Source organism: Miscanthus floridulus, chromosome 8, assembly GCF_019320115.1.
Source record: "Miscanthus floridulus cultivar M001 chromosome 8, ASM1932011v1, whole genome shotgun sequence".
Classification (NCBI taxonomy): domain Eukaryota; kingdom Viridiplantae; phylum Streptophyta; class Magnoliopsida; order Poales; family Poaceae; genus Miscanthus; species Miscanthus floridulus.
In genome coordinates this window covers 170134111-170156801 of record NC_089587.1, presented here as the reverse complement: position 1 = coordinate 170156801, position 22691 = coordinate 170134111, and the positions used below count along the sequence as shown (strand labels likewise).

The following is a 22691-nucleotide window of genomic DNA, read 5'->3' as shown; positions in this document are numbered from 1 at the left end:
ACACATGAACATCATCGTCTTTGGAAGTTTTCCCTATTTTGACTTGCTCTTTAGAGCATCTCCAAGAGTTTCCAAAACACTCACAATCTAGAATTTTTAGCAAAATTGAGAAAACACATCTCCAACAGCTCCCAAAACCACCTTCTAATCTTTTGGCACTTCCAAAAACTGAGTCCTTTGCGCGCAAAGTTATGTGCAGTCGCGCTCGCGCGGATCCTGTATAGGCTATCGCACCAGTCGGCAGCGTGGGGAGGCCGGCGGCATGCCTCCATGCCACCCCTCGCCGCCGGCATGGCCCTCCTGGCCGGGATCGGTAGCTCGCTCTTGTCCTCGCGTGCCTTGTTGCGAGCTGAAAGGTCCTACCAAACTAGAGCTTTCACGAGCCCAAGAAGAAGAAGGGGGTGGGAAAGGAAAAGGAGAAAAGACAGGGTTCCATGTGAGAAAAGGTAAGAGAGAAAGATTAGGTGAGAGGGCTTAAATGGGTATAGAAAAAAAATTCAAGGTTCCTGATGCAAAACATCATAAACCTTGAGACCGATCAAATTTTGATTTTGGAGGTGTAATATTGGAAACTCTTGAAGATGGCCTTCTTTTTTCTCCCAATACTTTTTGGGGAGTTAGTAAACATTGAGTTTTTAGGAGGAAAATTTAGGATACTCTTGGGGATGCTCTTACCTATGACATTTAAGCTTCTACATTATGCTTGTCTAGTGTGGATTTTACCTTTCCTAGATTAGCATAGACTAGTTGTTAGGATTACTTTGAGATTGCAAAACTATGTAGGTTTGGATAGAAAGGGCACACTAAAAAACATAAGGTACACATCATACTCCCTCCATTCCAAATTATGAGTCATTCCAAGAAGCTTGAAGAGTCAAAGCATCTCAAGTTTAATCAAAATTATAAAGATTTATAACATAAAATGGGTATACTATAAAAATATAATTAACAAAGAATCTAATGATACTTAGTTGATACTATCATATAAATTTAATTAAACTTGAGATCCTTTAACTCTCCAAGATTCTTGGAATAACTTATAATTTAAAACGGAGGGAGTACTAGACTGGTTTATTTAAAGATCTAATTCACCTCTCTCCTCTTGGACCTCCCGGGTTTAAGGGATGTCTCGATTGCCTACAATGGCATACATAAGTAATGTCCTTTCTTTGTTTAATCTAAATTTAGCCATGGAAAGCCAAGCCAAACAATGCATCATGGATGGCGACCATCTTTGCCAGTTACACAGGCCCTATTTATTTGTGCTTTTGGCTTCTATAAGATACATGGCTTTTGCAAAGTCATAGTCCAAAAATAGTCAAAAGCGCAAACAGATAGAACCTAAGTTGCCGAGTAAGTGTTCATGCTGATTTGTAAGAACTACCATATTTTAGCCTAAGTTAAATGCATCAGAGGACCATTAACTTACATGAGGATTTTAGTTAGGTCCTGGAACCAAACACACTAAGTCTATTGAGCTGTTTGACTGATGGTTTCTACGGCTAATAAACCAACTGATGATGTTTTATTGTGAAAGAAAAGTAGTGTACCATGACTAATAAGCCAGGTGATTTGCTTTTTGTGAGGGAAAATATATGTGGTTATCATGCAAGCTATCATCAGCTTTTGATTTATTATTTCTTTTGCGAGGTACGGTCTGGTTCCAGATCTTGAATATACACGTAATCGTACGTCGCTACGACGGCGAGACGAGATAGTGTTGCAAATCGGCATGGAAATGGGCTAACACCGTCACACACATGATTCCATCACGCCTGGCCAGATCCAGAACCACCCGCGCCCTTCACTACCTCATAGACCGCCGAAAAATCCTGATCCCCCAGCCCCAGGCTCCTCGCCTTCTTGAACGCCTGCAATTCGATGGTAGTGTGGTGTCATTGTCAATGTTTTTCTTCACTCAAGATCCCGTGTTTCCTAAGGTGTAGGAAAGTTTGGTAGGAGAGTATGGCGCACCTCATTGGCAGCTGCTGAGACAGGCATGGCGACGGCGTTCTCATCTCCCAGGGCAAGAGCTAACCTCATGTCCTTCTGCTGATGTTTCAGAGGAAACGCAGGGTTGTAGCTGCCTTGCACCATTGTAGGCCCCTTCAACTTGAACATTGGGTTTGCGATGGCACCAAGGTCCTTTTTTAAGTCAAAGAGTACTAATCCAGTTATTCAAAGGTGACAAAAGTGTAGCCACACGCGTACAGCAATCTCAAAAGCATCGAGTGTCATACCAGTACATCGAGAAGTGTTTGGGGGCTCAACCCACTTTTGTCGGCCAAACAGAGTCCCTCGGACAAAGCATTCATCATACTGCAGCAACAAACAAATGTCACTGAAAGAGTGAATAGTTGTTGTCCATGAATTTACAGCTCTAAATGTAAAGAGATGCTAAAAGGTGCTAACAGATACGGATTGTGATCTATGGAGTGTGCAATGAACATCGATATATAACAGAAAATCACATCAGTGGGGCAAGCCCCATAAACTCTCATACACAAAATAAGGAGGCAATTTGAAATTCCAAATAGATCTACTATATGTGCACACCAAAATGGTTTATATCTTTGCAGCAAAGGAGTTTATGCTCAGAGGGATACGACATTCAGCATAATGCTCAGGGGGATACGAGATTCAGCATAAGGAAAGGCTCGGACTTGTAGCAGGAAAAACCTCTATTATTCCACTAAGTCAGAATCTATTAATTACAGAAAAGGATAAGCTTGCTTTCGAAAAATTGTAAGGCATCTCCTTCGAGACATAACAATCTTGTATGTTCTTCCACCAAAAGGAATAAAATATTGCTTCCAAAACATTATCAGTAGAAATTAGGATTCAGGAGTCATATGTCTTCAACTAATCATTAACACAATACTAGATTATATAGATCGAGATGGCAAATGGAATCATTTAGGTTTATGTACCCCAAATTCTAAATTCGAATTACTCTGTCCTTTTGCAGACATCTTCCTATAATGTGTGTAGTCCACTTTTGAAACTTTAACGACACAAAAATAAAAGCATTAAGATTTGTCACACACAATGGTATTAGTGTATTCATAATCAGAAGTACTTTGGTGTCCATAATTTCAATGCTTTCTGAGAAGAGTTATGGAGACCATATCAATGTCCAAAAATAAAAAATAATAAATAGCAAGCAATGGAGAAATATTAGTCACCTTCCCATGATCATGTTGACCACAAGCTTCATCTTTGCCCCATTTCCAATCTCTCCAAGAAAGAATGACTTCTTCCCCAGTACATCAAATGCAGGAACCATACCGTCATACAATGCCTGAAATGTTAAGAAATAGAATCAAATGAGCAAACAAGAAAGTTATGCCGTATGTGGTGTTATCCTATGGCAGAATATTGCAAGTGCCAATTTGTACCTGATAATTGATGGGTTAAAAGTATTATACAGTAGTTAGTTTCCTTATTTAAAAAATCATGTTTAGATCCTTGCACTTTTTAAGTTGTTGTGTCTAATCTTTCTGCTATCTATAAACAGAAAGTTCTATGGTTTTCTGGCAACTACTACTTGCAATACCATAACCTACATTTAATTCATTTAACTGTTAAGATAAGATCCATGTCCCGAGACAAGAACCATTATTTAAGAAAAAAAATATCTTTTACATAGTCAACGAAAATCATGATCAATAGACCAACCAACAGCATATATTCTAACAAGAGAACTATAAGCAAAGCAATTTCTACAGTTTAATTATTTCCAAAGAAAAATGATACAGTGATATGAGAGAGCTTTTGTGATTTGTTCAGTACCATAAACACAACTAGCTTGTACTAGATACAAATGATCATCATATTTCAGAGCACAGTGAATTACCTTGTCCCCTGCAGCAAGAATGACCAATTGACCATCTTCAGCTGGCTTCCTGCTCCCTGAAACTGGAGCTTCAAGGAAAGCTCCCCCTTTTTGTTTAACTGCCTGCAATAATATGATACAAGAAGACCATATGTAAGCAAACTTTGGTGGACACACAGAAAAAATAATAATTAACACAGTACTTTTGTGATAGATAGGGATATATGGGCGATTGAGGTAAAGAGTAATAAATCTACTAATTTGCTGTGTTACTGTCCAGAAATATAAATTTCAGTATAGAATTCATCTCACGTACATCATATGCATGCAGCACGCTGTCACAGTTGTGCCTACATGATCAAATCGGATTATCACTGAATGCAGATCCTTAAATTGATTTGTTATGACATGCAAAGTGATTAGATAGGAGTGCTTGGAAAAAAGGCTATTGACATGCCTGAACCGTGACTAGGGGCTCATGTTGGGTTCCAACTCTAGCCTACCCCAACTTGCTTGGGACTAAAAGGCTTTGTTGTTGTTGTTGTTGATGATGATGATGATGACATGCACAGTGATTGCCAGACTTTGTGGTTGCCAGTACAATGAAAAATAAATATAAATCTTATGTTTCCTATTATCTGTAGAGCTTCATCAGTATGTCACAACTCCCATTAGTTGTGGATGCTAGCCTCAGTGTTCTTCCTTACAAATAAGTTAAGCTCCATTTACTGCCGATGTAGCTTCCAGGTAAAAGGTACAAAAAATGCACAAACTTCCCAGTTTCCACCATGATCGCCATGCCTTCGTTGCCAGTTTATACATCAGCCAAAAAATTATTTTTGACTACATTGTATCTATGAGTGTACTCACCCAATACATTTTTCCTATAATGCTATATAGCATAATTATATGGCATTTCAGCCATTTATGGGAAGTATCTTTCTTTCTGTTAGCATACAAGTATGTCACCAATGATACAGCAACATTTTTGTTCTCTTCTACTCCATTTATGAACGTATAAGAATCAGCTTGCAAAACTGACTAGATATGTAGTGCTGTTCATGCTAGTTTTTGTTCATGGTAATCTAGGATATCCTTTGACTTCTTTTGGGACATTTTCTTATTGTTCTTCATGCTTTATAATCAATTGGTAATTTGTCATTTATTTTGACTCTGCCTTAGTGGTGGCAGATATATTTTTTGACCCGAAAAACAGCAGGAGGCTCCCACTGTTAGGGTTTTAGACCCAACTGTACAACAGAAGGGCGTACCCAGTGCAGAGAGCTCCCGCTCTGTGCGGGGTCTGGGAAAGGGTGTCAGTGGCAAATCTTACCCTCGCCTGTGCAATGCGAGGAGACCGCGACTCGAACCCAGGACCTTCCGGTCACAGGCGGTAAGACTCTACCGCTTGCACCAGGCCCGCCCTTCCCAACTGTACAACAGAAACAGAATAAAAAAGAATAGCAACAACAAAGGAAACAGGAAGCCTGAGGTAGGCTGGACCAAACTATGTACAAAGCTCTATCCAAGAAAGGAAGGGAGGACGCTTGTTTTCAGAGATCCTGTGAGCTTGTAGGCGAGCTTCATCATTAGTGTTCCTTGAAGACAAACCTAGTTATACAATCCATGTGTCATCTCAAATATTTTATCTTTAATTAATTTACTATTTTCCTCTAGAAAATCTTATATTCCCAATCAATAGTTCAATACAATTAGAAGACTTAATATGCCTGAAATACTCCCTTTGATTCCAAATGTAAGTCGTTTTAGACTTGTGCACAAGGACTAAGAAAATATATCAGATGGCCTTAGTGCCCTTCCTTTATTATGTATTGGGAAAGATCGCTCCATTTTGTGAGAGTGATAACATTTATTAAGCAGAGGTTATGAAGGAAGAAAATGGCTAGAGATGCATAGAAGTTCTAAAATGATCTACATAAGAGGGGGCAATGAAGAAAGAAAAGGATCAAATATGCATAAAAGTTATAAAACGACCTACATTTGGAGAAAAGTAGAGAAGGCTAAAACGACTTACATACGGGATAGGAAGGAGTATAAATCAAGAAATATCAAGACGAGGTTTTTATTTTGAATTGAGGCTTACCCTGAGCTCTGAATTTGGGCCGAAATTCGTCGGAAATCACTAAATTTGGTCCTACCGCTGGGGTCCGATAAAATCCCATACCAAACTTTTAATCTCGGCCTGTTTTAAAAAGAAAATTTGGGGCCCAACGGAGTCCATATGGCCCATAGATCCATTCTCAACCATATAAAACCTGGGGTCAAACCCTAGCTTACGGCAATTTATTTCTCTCTCTTTAGCCACCGCCTGCGTCCCTCCTTTTCTCTGCTCCTTGCTCTGCTCCGATGGAAGGGATGCTCTGGTTGTTGCTCCCATGATAGAGCTGCTCGGGATAGTCAGATTAGGAGTAGCTGGCCTAAGGTGGATGCCAATGCGCTGGGCAGCTCAAGTCCAATCTGGAGTGGCTGCTGCCTGCTGGTCGAGGCCAAACTGCAGATGGCGATGGTGCAGGCGCTGGCAAGGGAGATCCTGACGCTGCAGCTGGAACCCATAGATAAAAGGCGCTGGTGCCCCATAGCAGCTGGAGCAACGGCGTGATGGCCAACAGCACTTCCGTCTACCTGAACCCATGACAGCCTCGCCGTTCCTTAGCATTGCTTGCAGCAACCCAGTTCAGATGCAAATGAGATGTTCAATGTATCGTGTTTTCTACCATATCTGTGTGTGGCTTTCAAGGGTGTTCTATTCTTTCTTATTGGTTGATTTATTCACATGTGGAAATTAATCATTGGGGGCCACAGCTAGTGATGCATAGGGGAGTCTTCTTTGCTTGCTTGAGGTTCATCCATTGTTTTGGCCTTCTGGGATGTGCATGATTACAATTTATTTTCTCTTGGAAAAGGTAATGCACTACTACTAAACTGTAACACGAATGACGTTGTGGTTGATTGAGAACTCTTAACAAAAAAGAATGGAAATTTGAGTCATCAGTCTATTAAGTCTCGAAACTTTGCTGATTTTTTATAAAAGGTTTTGGATTTTCTCACCCAAATTTTGGCCAGATTTCGGATGCATGTTTGAATCAGTTTAAAGTTTGTCGTATCGAAAAAATCTCCAAAATCACCAAAAAAAACATGAAATTCGGTCCTAGCGTTGGGGCCCAATATTTTTCCAAGAAATAGTAGCCTAAACCCTGGGCATTTCCATTACAGAAATAACAAAAAACATCTATTTACAGAAGAAGATGAAGGGAAACAACTAGGTTCAAGGATAAACCAAGTCAACCTAAGGCTATCTAACTGAGTCAAGCAAAGAAAAAAACATAGGAACAGATATGGTTTTAAGTTTTCTGTATTAGAAAATACATGCTCTGTGGAACATAGCAGAGTCTAAATGCAAAGTTTAAACTAGGTATATAGAGATGCCTGAGAAAAAGATAAATCCTTCTATTCCTGATTTTTTTTTCCTTCCTTGTCACCTACTCTTCCCTTCTTCACTGTACAACTCCTTTTGCAGACAATACAGAACCGTACATGTAGGTACAAGTACTATCATACTCCAAATGTCATGGGAGCTTATGCACAGATATTTGCAATTAATAAATCAATCTCAATTGACATTTGATGAATGTGAATGGTCACAGAACATGTAACAAAATCTAAAAGAGGAAAATTTATGTTCCTCTTCTACAATTAAGGAGGAACGCAAACCATTAAACAAAGGGCAGACCCATTGCCGGAGGCAAGGAGGAACGCAAACCATTAAGGAGCATATATCGGCATCCATCACAATTGATACAAGTCAAATTATTGTGATTGTGTTTTTTTTCTGTAATTTTGGAATCAGGTGCTGTGCTTGTGTGTGGTTGCCATGGTTTTTGAGGTGCACCTAGGCATTGAGACGTACCCTAGGCGCCACAAGGTTTTAGTTATGCCATATCGCATACACCTCCAGGTTTACCCCCAGCCCACAGGATGCCACAACACCTCAAAAATCATGGCGTTTGCCCATCCTAACGCTAGTAGAATACAATATATTTGACAGGCTTGGTGAAATGAAAAGGTATGATGCAAGGTTTATCCCTGCAACCATTGCTCGGTGGTGATCTACATATCCAGACAATCAAACTGCCTCGTGGTCTACCACTTACGCCAACAACAAAGAAAGTGGCATCTTATATCTGAACAATAGCCAATATCCAATCTGACAAAACAAAAAGCAGCTGAGGGAGATACCTCGCTAATCTTGGTCGAAGTTGCGGCGTCGACAGTGGACATGTCCACATAGCCCTTCCCGCTACCGATCTGCTCGAGCACGCCATCCTTGTCAAAGACAACCTAGGTGGAAACGCCGGACCGGAAATCGATTAGACAAAAATGAAATGTCGCATCTTTCCACTATACTGTATAGATAGAAAGGGGAATCACGGGTGAATAATATGAAGATGCTATGAAGCGTGTCTTAACTGATAGAGCGGCGCTGGGGTCGGAGAGCATGGCGATAGTGTATCTGCACTTGGAGACGACGGAGGCGGGCGTCTCCCCGACGGTGGCGCCGAGCGCGGCGAGCTCTTGGCACTAGGAGAAGAAGAGGTCACGGAGATGCGATTTCAGGAGCACGAGTGCGGGGCTTAATCGGACGGGAGGGGACGGATTCGGATTGAGCCGAACAGGAGGACGCCGGCGCGGGCGCAGCGGCTCCGATGCAATACCTTGGCGAGGGTCCGGTTCCAGACGGTGACGCGGAAGCCATGGCGGAGGAGGTTGGCCGCCATTGCCTTGCCCATGATGCCCAGGCCCAGGAACCCCACCTCCATCTCTGCTGCCTGCTTCGGTGCTTCCTCCCTCCTCTGCCCTCTTCTCTCCAAAGCTCGCAAGCGCGCACGGGGTGGCGTTTGGATGGAGCCTGGGTTAGGCTGTCTCCAACACGACACATACAAGAACATCCTCGACAGATTCTCCATATCCTTCGTACTAAAAATAGATATTTTTAGTGAAAAACTATCCTTCAACAGTCTATTTAAAATGATCATCCAAATATAGACATTTTCTATTCTAGATTTTCGTTAGCCAAAAATAGTAAACGAGAATGGCTCTCTAGATTGCACACGAGAAATAGAAAAACTATTGGAGAGTGAAAAGATATACAAAGTAATTTTTATGCAAATGGCTGTCCAAATAATGATTTAGATAGTGAGATTTACAAAGGCTCTTGGAGATACTCTAAGGAGACCCAAACTCAAAATAGGTCTTCAACACAATACATATAGCCTCCAACAGGGTATCTATATAGAAGACCCATTTTAGGTGCCAAGAGAGGTATAAATCAAATCTGAGTATCCTCTCTCCTGAAGACCCATTTACAGAAAGGGTTCTTTTTTGGATCTTGTTGTTGAAAATACTAAAAATAGGTATTAAACCCTTTAACTATAGCGCTATCCACACGTGAAATGGATCTTGTGTTTTAGGTATCGATCGTGGAGACCGTCTTAGGGATAGAGAAATAGGTAGGTTATGGTGTAGGGGCATGGGATGGGGTTATTATACACTTATTATCCACATTTAGGTTTGGGTTAGGGTTAGGGATAGGTGGGTTACGTAGGACCCACACGCTGAAAAAATAAATAAGCCATCCTTATATCTATCCGTTCTTCACCTACAGCAACAGCGGCTGCTAGTCTCTGCCTTCCGTTCCTTTGTCCTGCATCTAGCAAATTGACCTACAACAAACGTGAGCCAATGAGCCTCCAATCCTCTGGCCACGAGGGCGAGGCGCGAGATGCTAGCGATGCCTTCAAGCTTGAGCTGCAATCCTACAACTGCGACTGGCCCCGACCAAGTGCTTGACTGTGTGCGCCACGGTGTGGCCGGATGCGGTTGTGCGGTGGACGGTGGTGCGGCGAGGACGTCTTGAGATCTGGCGGCGCGCGCGAAAGCGAGTCGGGCGGCGGCCGCAACTCCGATGGTGTGGCGACGCTGTCTGCGGCTCAGGCTACGGTCGCAGCTCTGGTTCCGGCGGTAGGGCAACGTAGCTTGCGGCTGTCGCCGGTGGGCAACAAGAAGCGTCCACATCTCGTATCCCATCGTAACACACCTCCTTCGGTGGGTTATGTTGGATGGGATACGAACGTCATACATCCCTTACCCAAACCCACTACATATTCCTTACCCAGAATCCAAACATGGGTTTGAATATAACCCTGATCTTATATCCCTTTCCCATCCTCTATTTTCCCATATCCAAACGCCACCTAGGTGTACGCTAGCCTAGCCTAGGTCCTGTGTGGTGAGTGTGCTTGTAGCGGGCGCCGCAACCGCATCGATACACTTGTGCTCCTCCCAGTAGAGCAGCGCGGCACAAACCCTCTCCTCTCTCCGTCCCGACCAATGCTCGATTTTCTTGATGTTTTTATGGTTTTTTCTTTTGTTGCCTCTCGTTGGATTTTCTGTTGTTGTGCTGTGCCTAGTAGGTCTACGGAGCTGGAGTGCAGGAGGCGTAGATTGCTGTCGTCCATAGGGCATTGGACTGTCTCAGGTAGAGCACGTGGACCAGGGGAATAGGTTGGATCCGACAGGGGTCCACGTGTCAGTGGCGATTGGGCCAGATTTGTGGTGCTCACTCACTCGGGTCTGTTGAGGGCACCAGACAGACTTGCCGGCCACATCTCAAGATGGCAACGAGTACCCGAAACATGAAACCCGACGGGTTTTTACCCTATTAGGGCAAGAGTATGGGCAATTTATCTACCCATGAGTTTGTTAATGGGCAAAAACCTAGAGCCATCGGGTTTGCGGGCGTGGGTCTGGGAGTGTAGTACCTAAACCCATAAACCTATTGTGTTTTTAAACCTGATCCATACACAATATTTAGATAAATTATAAATATTACAAACCCATGACATGTTCATAAATCATAATCCTACACATCATCATGTAGCAATAGAGGTAAAAAATGAGAAGAATAAGAAACGCACATGTTACAGGGCTACAACATGGGCTTCTTGTTCACATGCATGGCGAGCACCGCTTGCTGTGTGCTAGTGCTACTGTGCTGTCGTCATGCTCCTGTGGGCTTAGCACAAGTTGGTAAATAGACCAGTGCTGCCCACTGGGGTGTCAGCACCCAGCAGCAAGAATGCAAGATGCAGTGCAAATAGCACCACCTCGCGTCTCGAAGTGGGCGACAGATGTTGCGGCGCTCATAAACACTAGCTGCTGGTTCAGCAGTGCAGTAGCTGAAACGATTTTCATCTCTAGTTCTCTACTTTCCTATGCTGTTGCGGGCACGGGCGACCCGATGGGCATCCGTAACGGATAGCTTTTCTATTCATGGGCATGGGTTTGGGTTGGCAAAACCCAGCCGGTTTGTACCTGTTGCCATCTCGACCCACATTAGCTGGGAGCGGCCGAACAGCGCGAGGCGACGCCGCTGCTGTACGTGTCACGCGTGTTCTGGGCTTCTAGCAAGCCCATTGGGCTTCTCCTTTTCTTCACATGGGCTTCTACGAGCTTTGGTTGGAGCTGCAGTGTACAATCCATTTCAGTCTTTGAACTCACCCACACATATAGTTGGCCATGCAGCCCGAGCCCATCGGCTCGGCCCAAGGCCCATTTTTTTTTGCCTGGCCCAAGCCCGGCCCGGCCCGACAACTAGTGGGCCTGGGCTGGCACGGCCCGGAGGAGCAGGCCGTGCCTGGGCCTTACCCAGGCACGTGGGCCCGCACGGCACTACCCGCTACAAAACCGGAGGCCCGCTAGCGGCCCGGCCTACCACCTCCCCGTGCCCCGCATATATAAGCGGGGACTCCCCGCTCAGCCGCCTCCCCCCGCCTCACCCCGAACCCTAAATCCTACCCAGCTACCCCGCTCCGCGCCGCGTTGCTCGCTCGTCTCCTCTCGGCTCTCACTAGGTGGCATTTGATCCGTCCTCGGCTCCTCCCATTCTCACCTGGCAGATCGCGCTTCTCTCTTGCCTCTTCCCCGCGCGGTGGCGTCTCCCTCGCGCGCAACCATCTGCCTCCCGCGCGCGGCATCCGCGGCCAGATTCGAGCAGCGACAGGCAGATTCAAGCGAGCCGACGACCGCCTCCTCCATGCCTCCCCATGAGGCCCCACGTCCAGGGCGAACGCGCCGGCCATCTCCCTCCCACGCGTAGCTGTCTTCCTCCCACGCGCGGCGTCCGCGGCCAGATTCGAGCAGCGACGTCGGATTCAAGCGCACCGGAGACCGCCTCCTCGATGCCTCCCCACGCGGCCCCACCTCTAGGGCGAGCGCGCTGGCGGCCGGATCTGCCTCTGAGGCGAGCGCGTCGGCGACGGCGGACGCCTCCCGTGGCTGCCCTGCCTCCTGCTCTCCCCTTCCCTCTCTCGTGGGCCTCGGGCTGGCCCGACACGCTAGATTGGTCATGCTTTTTGGGTCGGCCCAGCCCAAAAATAGCCCAACAGGCCATGTCTAGGCCGTCGGCTAGGCCTGTGGCCCTTTTAAGCACGGCGCGATGGCCCAGCGTGCCGTGCCTGGCCCGTTAGCGTCGGGCTGTGCTTTTGACGGGCCTGTGCCGTACCGGGTCGGACCAGCTCGTTTGAAAGGTGGTTTTGGTAATTGAGTGACAACCTAGGTGGACTAATTGTGTTTATGTGAGATACACAGGTGATTAGTCCACAGATACATGTGTGTGAGAAACATATGCCATGAAGGTGAAAATGGCTTAGAGATGTTGCAAAGCTCACACATGTGATGATGAAGGAGCTCATTGCAAATAAGACATCACATTAAGTCATGTGATCAAGGTGGAGAAGATTAAGACATGACTTGGCTTGATGGACCAGTTGCAAGCGTGAAGGGCAAGTTGGAGGCTTTGGAGCGATGGACCGCGTGGCGGTGAAGCTTAAGCAAGACTTGGCGCCGATGGACGAAGGCAACGGTGAAAAGCAAGTGAAGTCAAGATCGATGAACCAATATAATCATGTGATGATATGAAGTGGATCATATCATTGTTGATCATGTTGGTGTATGTGTTGCATCAACATTGGAGGAGATGGAATGGAATGCGCAAGGCAAAGGTATAACCTAGGACATTTCATTTCACCGGTCATAGGTGTGTAGAGAAGTTCATGACCGGGTTTAGGATAGATGGCCATACTATCAAGAGGGACAAACTTGTTTGCATATCGGTCATCTCGTGCCACTCGAGTGATCTAACTTTACATCGTCGCTAGGATCAAGTGGCATGTCAAGTTGAGTGGCTAATCCTTTGGGAAATGATTATGAAAATGCTAACACACATACGCATGGTGGTGTACACTTGGTGGTGTTGGCATATTTACAAAGGAGATGTTGGAGTTGATGTGGATCAACTCGGCGATGGAACAGAGACGAGAAAGGTTCGAAGCTCCACCGGCAAAGTGTCCGCCCGTAGAGTGCGAACAGTCTGACGATGCCACCGACGCCCTATATAGAAAAGACAGGGTCTCACAGAGTGGACCAGACGCTGGTCACGTGGTGACTGGACGCTGGGGTCCTATGTCCGGTCATTGGCAGCAGAGAGCGCGCAGGCATCAGTCTTTGACCGGACGCTGGCACTGAAAGTGATCGGACGTTGGCAGGGTGCGCCCGGTTAGGCTGACGTACGATGACGTAGGCGATGCAGAGAAGTTGGAGAAGGGCTGGACACCGATGCTGCGTCCGATTGTGATCGACCGGACGCGTCCGGTCGCGACTAGAACCTTACTGAAAACGACTGGACGCTGGAGTCCTGCGTCCGGTCACTTTGAGTAGGTGCGTCCGGTCATCACTTGACCATTGAGATCAAGCTACTGAGGTTGAACGGAGGTGACACGTGGCGAGCATCCGTTGTCCGGACGCTGAGGTCCTGCATCCGATCGATCTAACCGGCGCGTCCGGTCAACCCGAAAAACGCCCAGTGAAGGGGTAACGGCTAGTTTAGCCCGTGGGACTATAAATAGAAATGGGCCTCAGCCATGGCTAGTGCTGAGCACCTCGGGGGACTTTGTGTCCATGCTTGAGAGTGCTTGGGAGCCCTCCATCTCACATATGTTTGATAGTGATCATCCGATTGTGTAAGAGAGCGATTCTAGTGCGATTACATCGTGAGGTTGCATCGAGTGACACTAGGTGATTAAGTTGCAAGCCGGTGGAGCTTGTTACTCTTGGAGGTTGTCACCTCCTAGATGGCTTGGTGGTGGTCTCCGTCGAAGCCCGCAAGAAGCTTGTGCGGTGCTTCAGAGAAGAGCTTGGTGAGGGGCATTGTGCTCGCCCTGCGGGAGTCGCGAAGAGCGACTCTAGTTGAGCGTGTCATTGAGTTATCCTCACTTTCGGGGTAGGTTCTTGCGGTGCCCGACGTACAGGCTTGGCGGGTGATGTCAATTAACCACCGAACCACCAAGTGAGCGGTCGACACAACGGGGACGTAGCGTGTTGGCAAGCACGTGAACCTCAGGAGAAAATCATCGTGTCAACCTTGTTCTTCCCGTTGGTTTGCAATCCCTTTACACAAGCTTATGATTACTTTTATATACATTGTACTTGTGTAGTTGCTCTTGTAATTAGTTAGCATGTGTAGCTCACTAGTTACCTTCTTGCTTGTGTAGCATAGAAGTAGCTCTCTTACATGGCTAATTTGGTTTGTGTAACCTTGTTAGTCATATTGCTTAGTTTATATAGCTAAGTATTTGCGCTCTCTAATTTGCCATTGGTTGCCTTATTATTGAGCATTGCTAGTGAGCTTAGTTGGCTTTGTGTTTTTGCTTACTAGCATGTGTAGGAGCTCCCTGTTGGTTAAAGTACTAGTGTCATAGGTTTTTGTGACCTTGCTTCTAGAATTGATTAGGTGAGCTCTAGCTAGCCTGACACCTTTGTTGCTTAATTAGGATCTTTGCAAGGTGCTAGAGAACAAAGAAAGAGGGGTGTAGTCTTGGCTAGACCGATAGTATTAATTCCACACTTGTTTCGATTAGCCGACGCGATTAATTTTAGAAAGGACTATTCACCCCCCTCTAGTCCGCCATCTCAACCCTACACCGTTGTCCAGCAACACAAGTTTTTTTTTCTGTGAAGGATTTCGGGCAGCCCGATCCAATTTAGGCCTTGTTTAAATATACGTGAAATGTGGTGGATACAAGTATAGCTAAATAAAATCTTTTGGTCTAAGCTAACGTAATGCTGTGATAACCGATAAGTGTGACAGAATGGACACCATGATTTAGGCTTCAAGTCTACACATGTATAGGCCAGGCGCACCCTTTCTCTCCCTCCCTTTCGATTTGCTCTAGCTGCGCCACATCAATGAGGGTTTGGAGCGAGGCCGAGGAATTCTAGGAGAGGATGATTCTTTTGATTAAGTATTTGCAATTTGTCGTTTCATATTCATCAAATTGCTTATACATTTACATAAGTACATGCACCGTGGATTGGGCTTCTAGGCCTAGAAGGGAGGAGTGCTGGTTAGTGGTATCGGTATGTCCTTTTCTGAGAGGTGAGATGACCACTTGGGCTTTTCTATTTGACAATATGTTATATGTATACGATGGATAAAATGTTGGTATTGCAGAAATCTTGGGGTTTGTATCCTCATGCACCTATTGTGCATCCGCCCCTGCTTGAGGTATTCCATTGGCAAATAATGGACTAGAACTAGATCCATAAGCTAATTAAAGTATTGGGACTAAGTTCAGTCGTTCAGAGAGTATTGGTTAAGGATGTCATGTGGAATGATTTAGACTAGAGAACGATGCATATGAAGAATCATCTTAACAATCGCTCATCACTCTTTAATCAAAGGGATCTTGTCTGTCTAGACCCTATGTTCCAAATTATAAAATGTTTTAGCTTTTTTTAAATACACTGTGTTTGTTATGTATCTAAATATAGTGTATATATAAATGTATAGCAAAAGCTATGCATCTAGAAAATCCAAAACGTCTCATAATTTAGAATGGAGGGAGTACCAAACATTTTGGCTGGTAGACGACTTTTGCCAAAATTCATGTAAAAAAATGTTTCAGACATCCCGTAATCTTATTATTATTCATTAATGCCTTGGTCTTAGGGCAAACAACGTGCCACATCAGACTTTTTGCCTACATGGCAGGGTATTTAATGCTATGGAAACTATCCTAATTGGAGGGTTGGGACTGCCCTTACAAAAATCGTGCATGCAGGCAGGAGAAAGGCTCCCAACAATTGGAATTTTCCACGGGACCCCCTCTTTAATCTCCCTGTTAATCACAACTTCACAAGTCTGCGTCCTCATGAGTTATTTTACTTGTTGTTAGGCCGTCAAGAAAAGAATAATGGTATGTTTGAATCCACTATAATTATAATAATCAGTTAAAATACTTTAATTGTGACCTAAACAGGCTATATTATATGGTGAATTATTATAATCAAAACATCATATTACAATAATCTCATAGTCCACCTTGGCCCTGCTTTTTGGTAATTATGAGTATTTTTCAGTTGAACTAAGAATAATCCACCACAATATAATCTAGGAATCAAAACACTATAATTATTATTGTTCATATCTAACTTATAATAATCATATGTATCATGGATATTATAGTAACTCTTTTTGTAATCCAAACATACCCTATGCCACCCAAGAGGATGCACATCAGCCCATCATCAACCTAAGCCGCCACCACGCTCGCATGGGTGTGTAGTGTGTTTGGTCACTAGATGCAGGCTGGATTATAAAGTTAAAATTATTGTCTCGAGTTGTCATAAACAATCTAAGGTTATATAACTCTGAGAAAAATATGACCTTAGTTAGATAGGAGTATGTGCACGCTCTATATTTTTTTTTGGTAAACTATATACATTATAGACTGATCTATTCTTTTAGAAAAAAGGTTTTTGGTTGAGCAACCTTTTTGCAGGAGATAAATGCTCTAGATTATTATAGTTGCTTATTTTTCAAATGTCATTTGCTATCTCATGCTTTTATATGTTTTTTAAAATCATTTTTTTCAGCAATGAAGAAGGCGTTTGTTTCCATGGATGGAAACTTGAATGGTGAGGAAAACAAATCACGCGGGGAGCAGCAGGGGGATCTTGGTTCCCGTGATTTGTTCGGTTGCCAAAAGTAAGGGAAACCGAAAACGGCAGCTGCTGATCGGCTCATATGCAGCGTAGTGGTCACCATTCCAGAAGGCAAAGGAGGTTGAGAACCGGATACAGGTCCGGAAACGATGGAGGCCGCCACCGGAAAATGTTGTCAAGATAAACTGTGATGGAGCATTCTCTGCCAATGCGCGATCCGGAGGTTGGGGCTTTGTGACTCGTGAATGGGATGCTGGCGTAATTAGCGCTGGTTATGGAAAACTGGAACATGTAGCTGAAGCCTTTCATGCTGAGATTATAGCCTGTTTACAAGCTGTACAACGAGCGGCTGATCTGGGGGTTCAGAATGTGATCATCGAAACAGATGCATCCATGGTGGTGCAAGCTGTCAAGTCTGCAGATTATGTTCGCTGCTCCGCGGGTGGCTTGATTTGGGAGCTGAAGAACTTGCAACTTGCAAGCTAGTAATTTTGTTTCCTATACTGTAAACCACATCCCTCGTTCTTGTAATATGGTAGCTGATAGCCTCGCCGCCCTTGGAGCAAGCTTGAGTCTGGGTGTTGCTCCGGTCATGGACAGCATTCCAAATTGTACTCATGTACTGGTTGCCAATGACTTGGCATCAGAGTAATGGAGAGTCTTCCATGTTCGAAAAAAAACGGCAGCTGCTGCGTAATGCGATAAAGCTTGAGGAGGGGTGGTATCGGCTGCACGAATAGGCGCTCTTGTAAGAGCTTCCCACTTCCTGTGGTTTTTTTTGCTAGAAAATATAAAAAACCAGCACAACAGTTCAACTATACCAACTTCCTTCCGTCCTGCGGAAAACCGACGACATCGCGCGCATATTTCCGTGGACTCGATCCCTTCCAAGTCCCAATCGGGATTTGCAGGATCGCAGGAGCATTTATTTGTATATAGTATAGGTAGATGTACTAATTGTCAAATTACACATCAACAACGTGGATGTCGGAACTCAGGGTTGTGCTTTAGGGCAGTCTCACCGAGAGTTTCAAAATAGTTTTATTTTTATTTAATAGCGTGTTACGTATACATTTTTAATGACATGGTAATGTTTTAATGAAGAGAGAGAAGTGAGTTTCGTGGAGATGAAACTCTATTGACACAATTACCAACTCTCTATGAGTCATAGAATTAAATGTCTATGAAACTATGAAACGAAACTTCGTATTGAGAGTGTTTGTTTCATCTAAGTTTCATTTCATTCCATATGACTGTGACAATCTTAGAAATAACGTAACGAAACTCTACGCTCAGACTGGTAATTCAAACGATGCGGCTGCCCGTTTCAAGTTTCAACAATACCTCTGTTTTGAGTGGGTCTCAGTCCTGACGCGCGTGTAGTACAACCGAGCAAAGATTTGACTGCTCAAGTCTCTCAAGACTTGGGGGGTGGGGTGGGGGGGGGGGGGGGGGGGGGGGGGGGGGTGTTAATAAACCAGGCCAAACACCATTGTTACTGGTACTTGATTATTGGTGGCTATAGAGTAGCTAGTACTATAGAAAGTAGCCAGTGTATGTTAGTATGTATACCTCGTCGTCCTCCTTCTCAGTTCTCATCGACGACGTACACGTCGCGCGACGCGGTGCCTGATGACTGATGAGCCACCAACCCCTGGACAGTGGACACCGCGGGGTGTCCGCGTCCGATCGACGATTGTCTCTGAACTGCAGTGCTGCACGCGCCATTTTCTTTGTCCCTCTCTTGTTCATTCCTTACGCCCGCACCAGTCAAGTCCGCTGCTGAATTCTGCTTGCCGAAGCAACTAGTCAGCAATGGCTTGCTTGCAACCAGCCGCGTAGTTGCATACTTGCAGTGTTTTGTCTCGGAACGTCGTAGCTAGTTAGCTAGCTGACGGTTAAGGCACGAGTTTTTTATGTATGTATCTCCCGTCTCAATCGTCTGATACAGCGGGCTCGATCACCTTGTGCGACGTGCTATCCAACTTGTTGCCTTTTCAACTGTACCTTTTGTTCCTTTCTGGTCGATCAGCTGCCATGCATCTGCAGTGGTTTTGATGACCAGTTCATCGAGTGGTATAATTTTTCCAACTCTGGGATGGCACAGCAGCCCACACTTGTTCCGACGATCGATGTCTTATCTCTTGAGCTGAAGACGACGTCGACGACTATCCATCCATTTGCTCATATTAGTATTTCTTTCCCTACTAACTAGACAAATCCGGAGAAAGGTACCCTGACGTGTTGCACTGTGTTGCCTCGCACATACATAGTATCAGACTTGAGAGGCAGATCTAACAACTGGGTTCGTTCGTTAGGTTAGACATACATGCTCTTCACCAGAAGCACCTGCACGACAGCGACCCGGCTTTCAAGTTTGATCAAACAGAGGTCCTGTGTTCCTTGGTCTGCCTGTGTGCAGAGTCCAGACGTACGAGAGAGCTGATCGCCTGATTGATCAACACGGAGAGAAACGGAAACCCAAGCACTGCTCGTACTCGATCTGAACCATCTCTTACCGGCACAAAACACTCAGCAAAGGATTTACCGAGTGTAACACTCGGCAAATAGCACACGACATCTACAGTGCCGGCAAACGTCTTTTTACCGAGTGTTTTCTATTGGACACTCAGCAAATACTTTACCGAGAGCTGAAACTGACGCTCGGCGAAAAAAGTAACGCGACGGCGCGGAGACGGTCACGGCGCGTTTGCCGAGTGTCCCGGACCTGACACTCGGCAAACCTACCTTTTTTGTCGAGTGTCAAATCCCGAGCACTCGGCAAACCTGCCTTCTTTGTCGAGTGTCAAATACTGGACACTCGACAAAGACTGACCCAGAATGTACAAATATTGATTTCTTTGTCAAGTGTCATAATGCAAACACTCGGCAAAAAGGTCATTTTAGTCCCAGAATGCACATAAATTTGCCATGTGTCCGCTTTGTCGAGTGTTTTTACCCCGACACTAGCCAAAAGGCCTCTTTGCCGAGTGTAACACTTGGCAAAACGACCATATATTCTCCGTTTTATTGTTCGGTCACGTATAACGTATCCCACTCAAATAAATATTACATGCATCACACATAGTTCACAATAAGCATCACAGACACTTCATATAGATATATCGACAACACATAAATGCAAATAAATTTCAGAATCACTGGTAGGTTCATTCACCACCACAAATAGTCATAAGTAGTCACAGGTAATCCACAAATGCAAATACAAATAAAATCACAAGTAGTCACTTAGGCCACGGGTTCCACTGCGACCACGCTGGGTTATGAGGGTCATTCGATGTCGCCGATTGATTCTACACAAAGGAAAAGAGATTGCATGTGTGAGACAAGATTGAACAACACATATGGTCTCTCTACTGCCTAACTAGTATAACTCTTGCAACTATCAGCAATATCTTTTCAGTTGCATTGTGCTTTAGTATGATTGCTTAAGTACTAGTTGGTAACAAACATATAGCATTAGTCACTAAGTTTCTAGTGTCTGTGCATCTTTGTAAGATTGGTTCTGCATAAACTAGAAACGATAATTATAAGGTTGTAAAGTGACTCACAGTGCCTGAAACAGTATTTGGAGCAGGTTGAGGAGGAGGGACTAGCATCGGTGGCGTAGGTTGACCGATTGCAGCATAAACACCCCTCATATATTTAAATATCTGCAGCCGCTCTGCCTCCGCCCTCTGCCGCTCTGCCTCCATCTTTGCCTCTAGCTCTTCCTGGCGCCTCGTTTCTTGTTTCAGCTGAGCCTACAATATTTCATCCGATTACGTGATATAGGTTACGTGATATACGAACATCATATGGAAAGAGGGGTGTAGGATGCCTCACTTTGTTGTCCTATAAAGTGACGAGTCGAGGACAATGGGGAATGATCTTTGCAATAGCCTCTCCTACAATAAAGGAAAATAATAGTGTCAATTGTAAGTTTCGGCAGCACCTCCCCTGCATGGTGAGGTAACCAAAACCTGCAACAAACCAACGGCACGATGGCCGACAACCACATATACAACAATATAACACTCATCAGACCATCAGATCGAACTAAGAATAAAATATGATCGAACATCTAGCAATAGCAGGTACTATCCAGATTCAGATATGAAGTACGCAAGAGTTTATTTTGCTTCCAATCCCAGTAGATAAAATCATGTTAGCATTTGCTATGTAGCTTCATCCTCATTTGACACATCATATGCTCCAAAACATGTAACTATTTCATGTGAAAACAGATGGTGCTGTGCTAAATAAATGATGCTCACACAACGATATCAAATTCCAGTGCATTCAAATAGCTGCAAAGTGCAAAAGTAGTGCCTTAAGAGCAATAACATCTTTTTGTTTCCATCAACTATTATGGGGTACTAACATTGACACATTGCTATGTTGGTGTCACTAGATAAGGTAATGTTGCTAAACATGGTGCTTACAAAAAAATGTTGCAATGATTAGTGAAAGGACCTAGGATGCCGCCTAGAGGGGGGGTTGAATAGGCGTTTCTAAAAATTAACACCTTTAAATGCGGAAACGATTAGTAAAGGGAGTTTCCAAAATGGAAACTCTAAATAAAGAGTAGTACCACCCCTCATAAGTTAGCCACAGAGTATACAAGGTATAAAGAATATATCTAGAAGCTACAACCCCGCAACACAAAGTTAGAACAGAGAATGAATATATTCAGCATAGGCAAGAAATACCGGACGTGTTCGGTAGGTATACCGGACGTGTCTGGTATGCACGTGTTCAGCAGAACAGCCTGGCACAGTGATCAATATCGGACGTGTCTGGTATCTATACCGGACGTGTCCAGTATACACGGTTTCAGTGGAACAACCCTAAACTTGCTTCTTTCGATTTCTAACTTCAAATCAAATTGTAGGTACCTACTAGATATGACAATATACACAGATAATCTATACAAGAGCAAGAGAAACACAAATATCGAATGAAATGCGAATTGAGACACGATATTTGTTTTACCAAAGTTCGGACTCATTCGAGTCCTACTCTCTGTTGAGGGGGCTGCGGGCGACCCAGCGAAACCACGAAGGTCACTCTAGCCGGAGTCTTTTCTAACTCCTTTTCCTCCTTCCACTAGTTGATTTCGAGGCGGCGAAATCGACCGTTACAAACTTTCCAAGGCACACCACAATCTCTCGGGTGCTCTCCGGCGACGCCCAACCGTCTAGGACCGAAGAGTCCAAGAGTAACAAATGCAAATCATGAAATAGACAATATGCACAAGTGCTCAAGTGGTGGCTTGCTCTCTTTTTCAAATTCTCTCTAAACCTACAAATGGATTTTGCTATTTGGATCACACACTCACTAAGAGAGGGTTTAGGAGAGTTGGCAAGGCTAAAAAATGTGTATGTGTATCAGCAGAATCAGCAGCATCTAAAGGTGGAGGCTTGAGGGTATTTATAGCCCCCTTGAAAAAACTAGCCATTATATAGTCGTTGCCATACCGGATACGTCCGGTATGACTTACACTGCGCCAACGATAACTGAGTTACAGTAACGTTGTGAGGCGTCGGAACTCCCGATGAGTGCTGGAACTTCCGACCGTTGGAACTTCCGACTTACGTCGGAACTCCCGACCCTCAACACATTTGAAAACTATGGTAACTAAGTTAAAGTATGTGAGGTGTCGGAACTCCCGACTCATGCTAGAACTTCTGACCATCGGAACTCCCGACTCACATCAGAACTCCTGACCCTCAAGGGATTTGAAAAATAGTCGTTGGCTTCTAGCCGTCCATAC

The 22691-nt window shown here is 44.6% G+C and overlaps 1 protein-coding gene across 1 annotated transcript; it reads right to left on the bottom strand.

The window, feature by feature from the left end:
- Positions 1-1596: 1596 nt before the first annotated feature.
- On the bottom strand, positions 1597-8792 carry LOC136473973 (glyoxylate/succinic semialdehyde reductase 1-like). The gene is made up of 8 exons (XM_066471589.1): positions 8569-8792; positions 8324-8434; positions 8093-8194; positions 3857-3958; positions 3186-3301; positions 2241-2319; positions 1975-2145; positions 1597-1871 (listed from the first exon to the last, which is right to left on the bottom strand). Exons 1-8 carry the CDS (start codon positions 8671-8673, stop codon positions 1770-1772), a joined length of 888 nt encoding a protein of 295 aa, XP_066327686.1. The 5' UTR covers positions 8674-8792; the 3' UTR covers positions 1597-1769.
- Positions 8793-22691: the final 13899 nt, after the last annotated feature.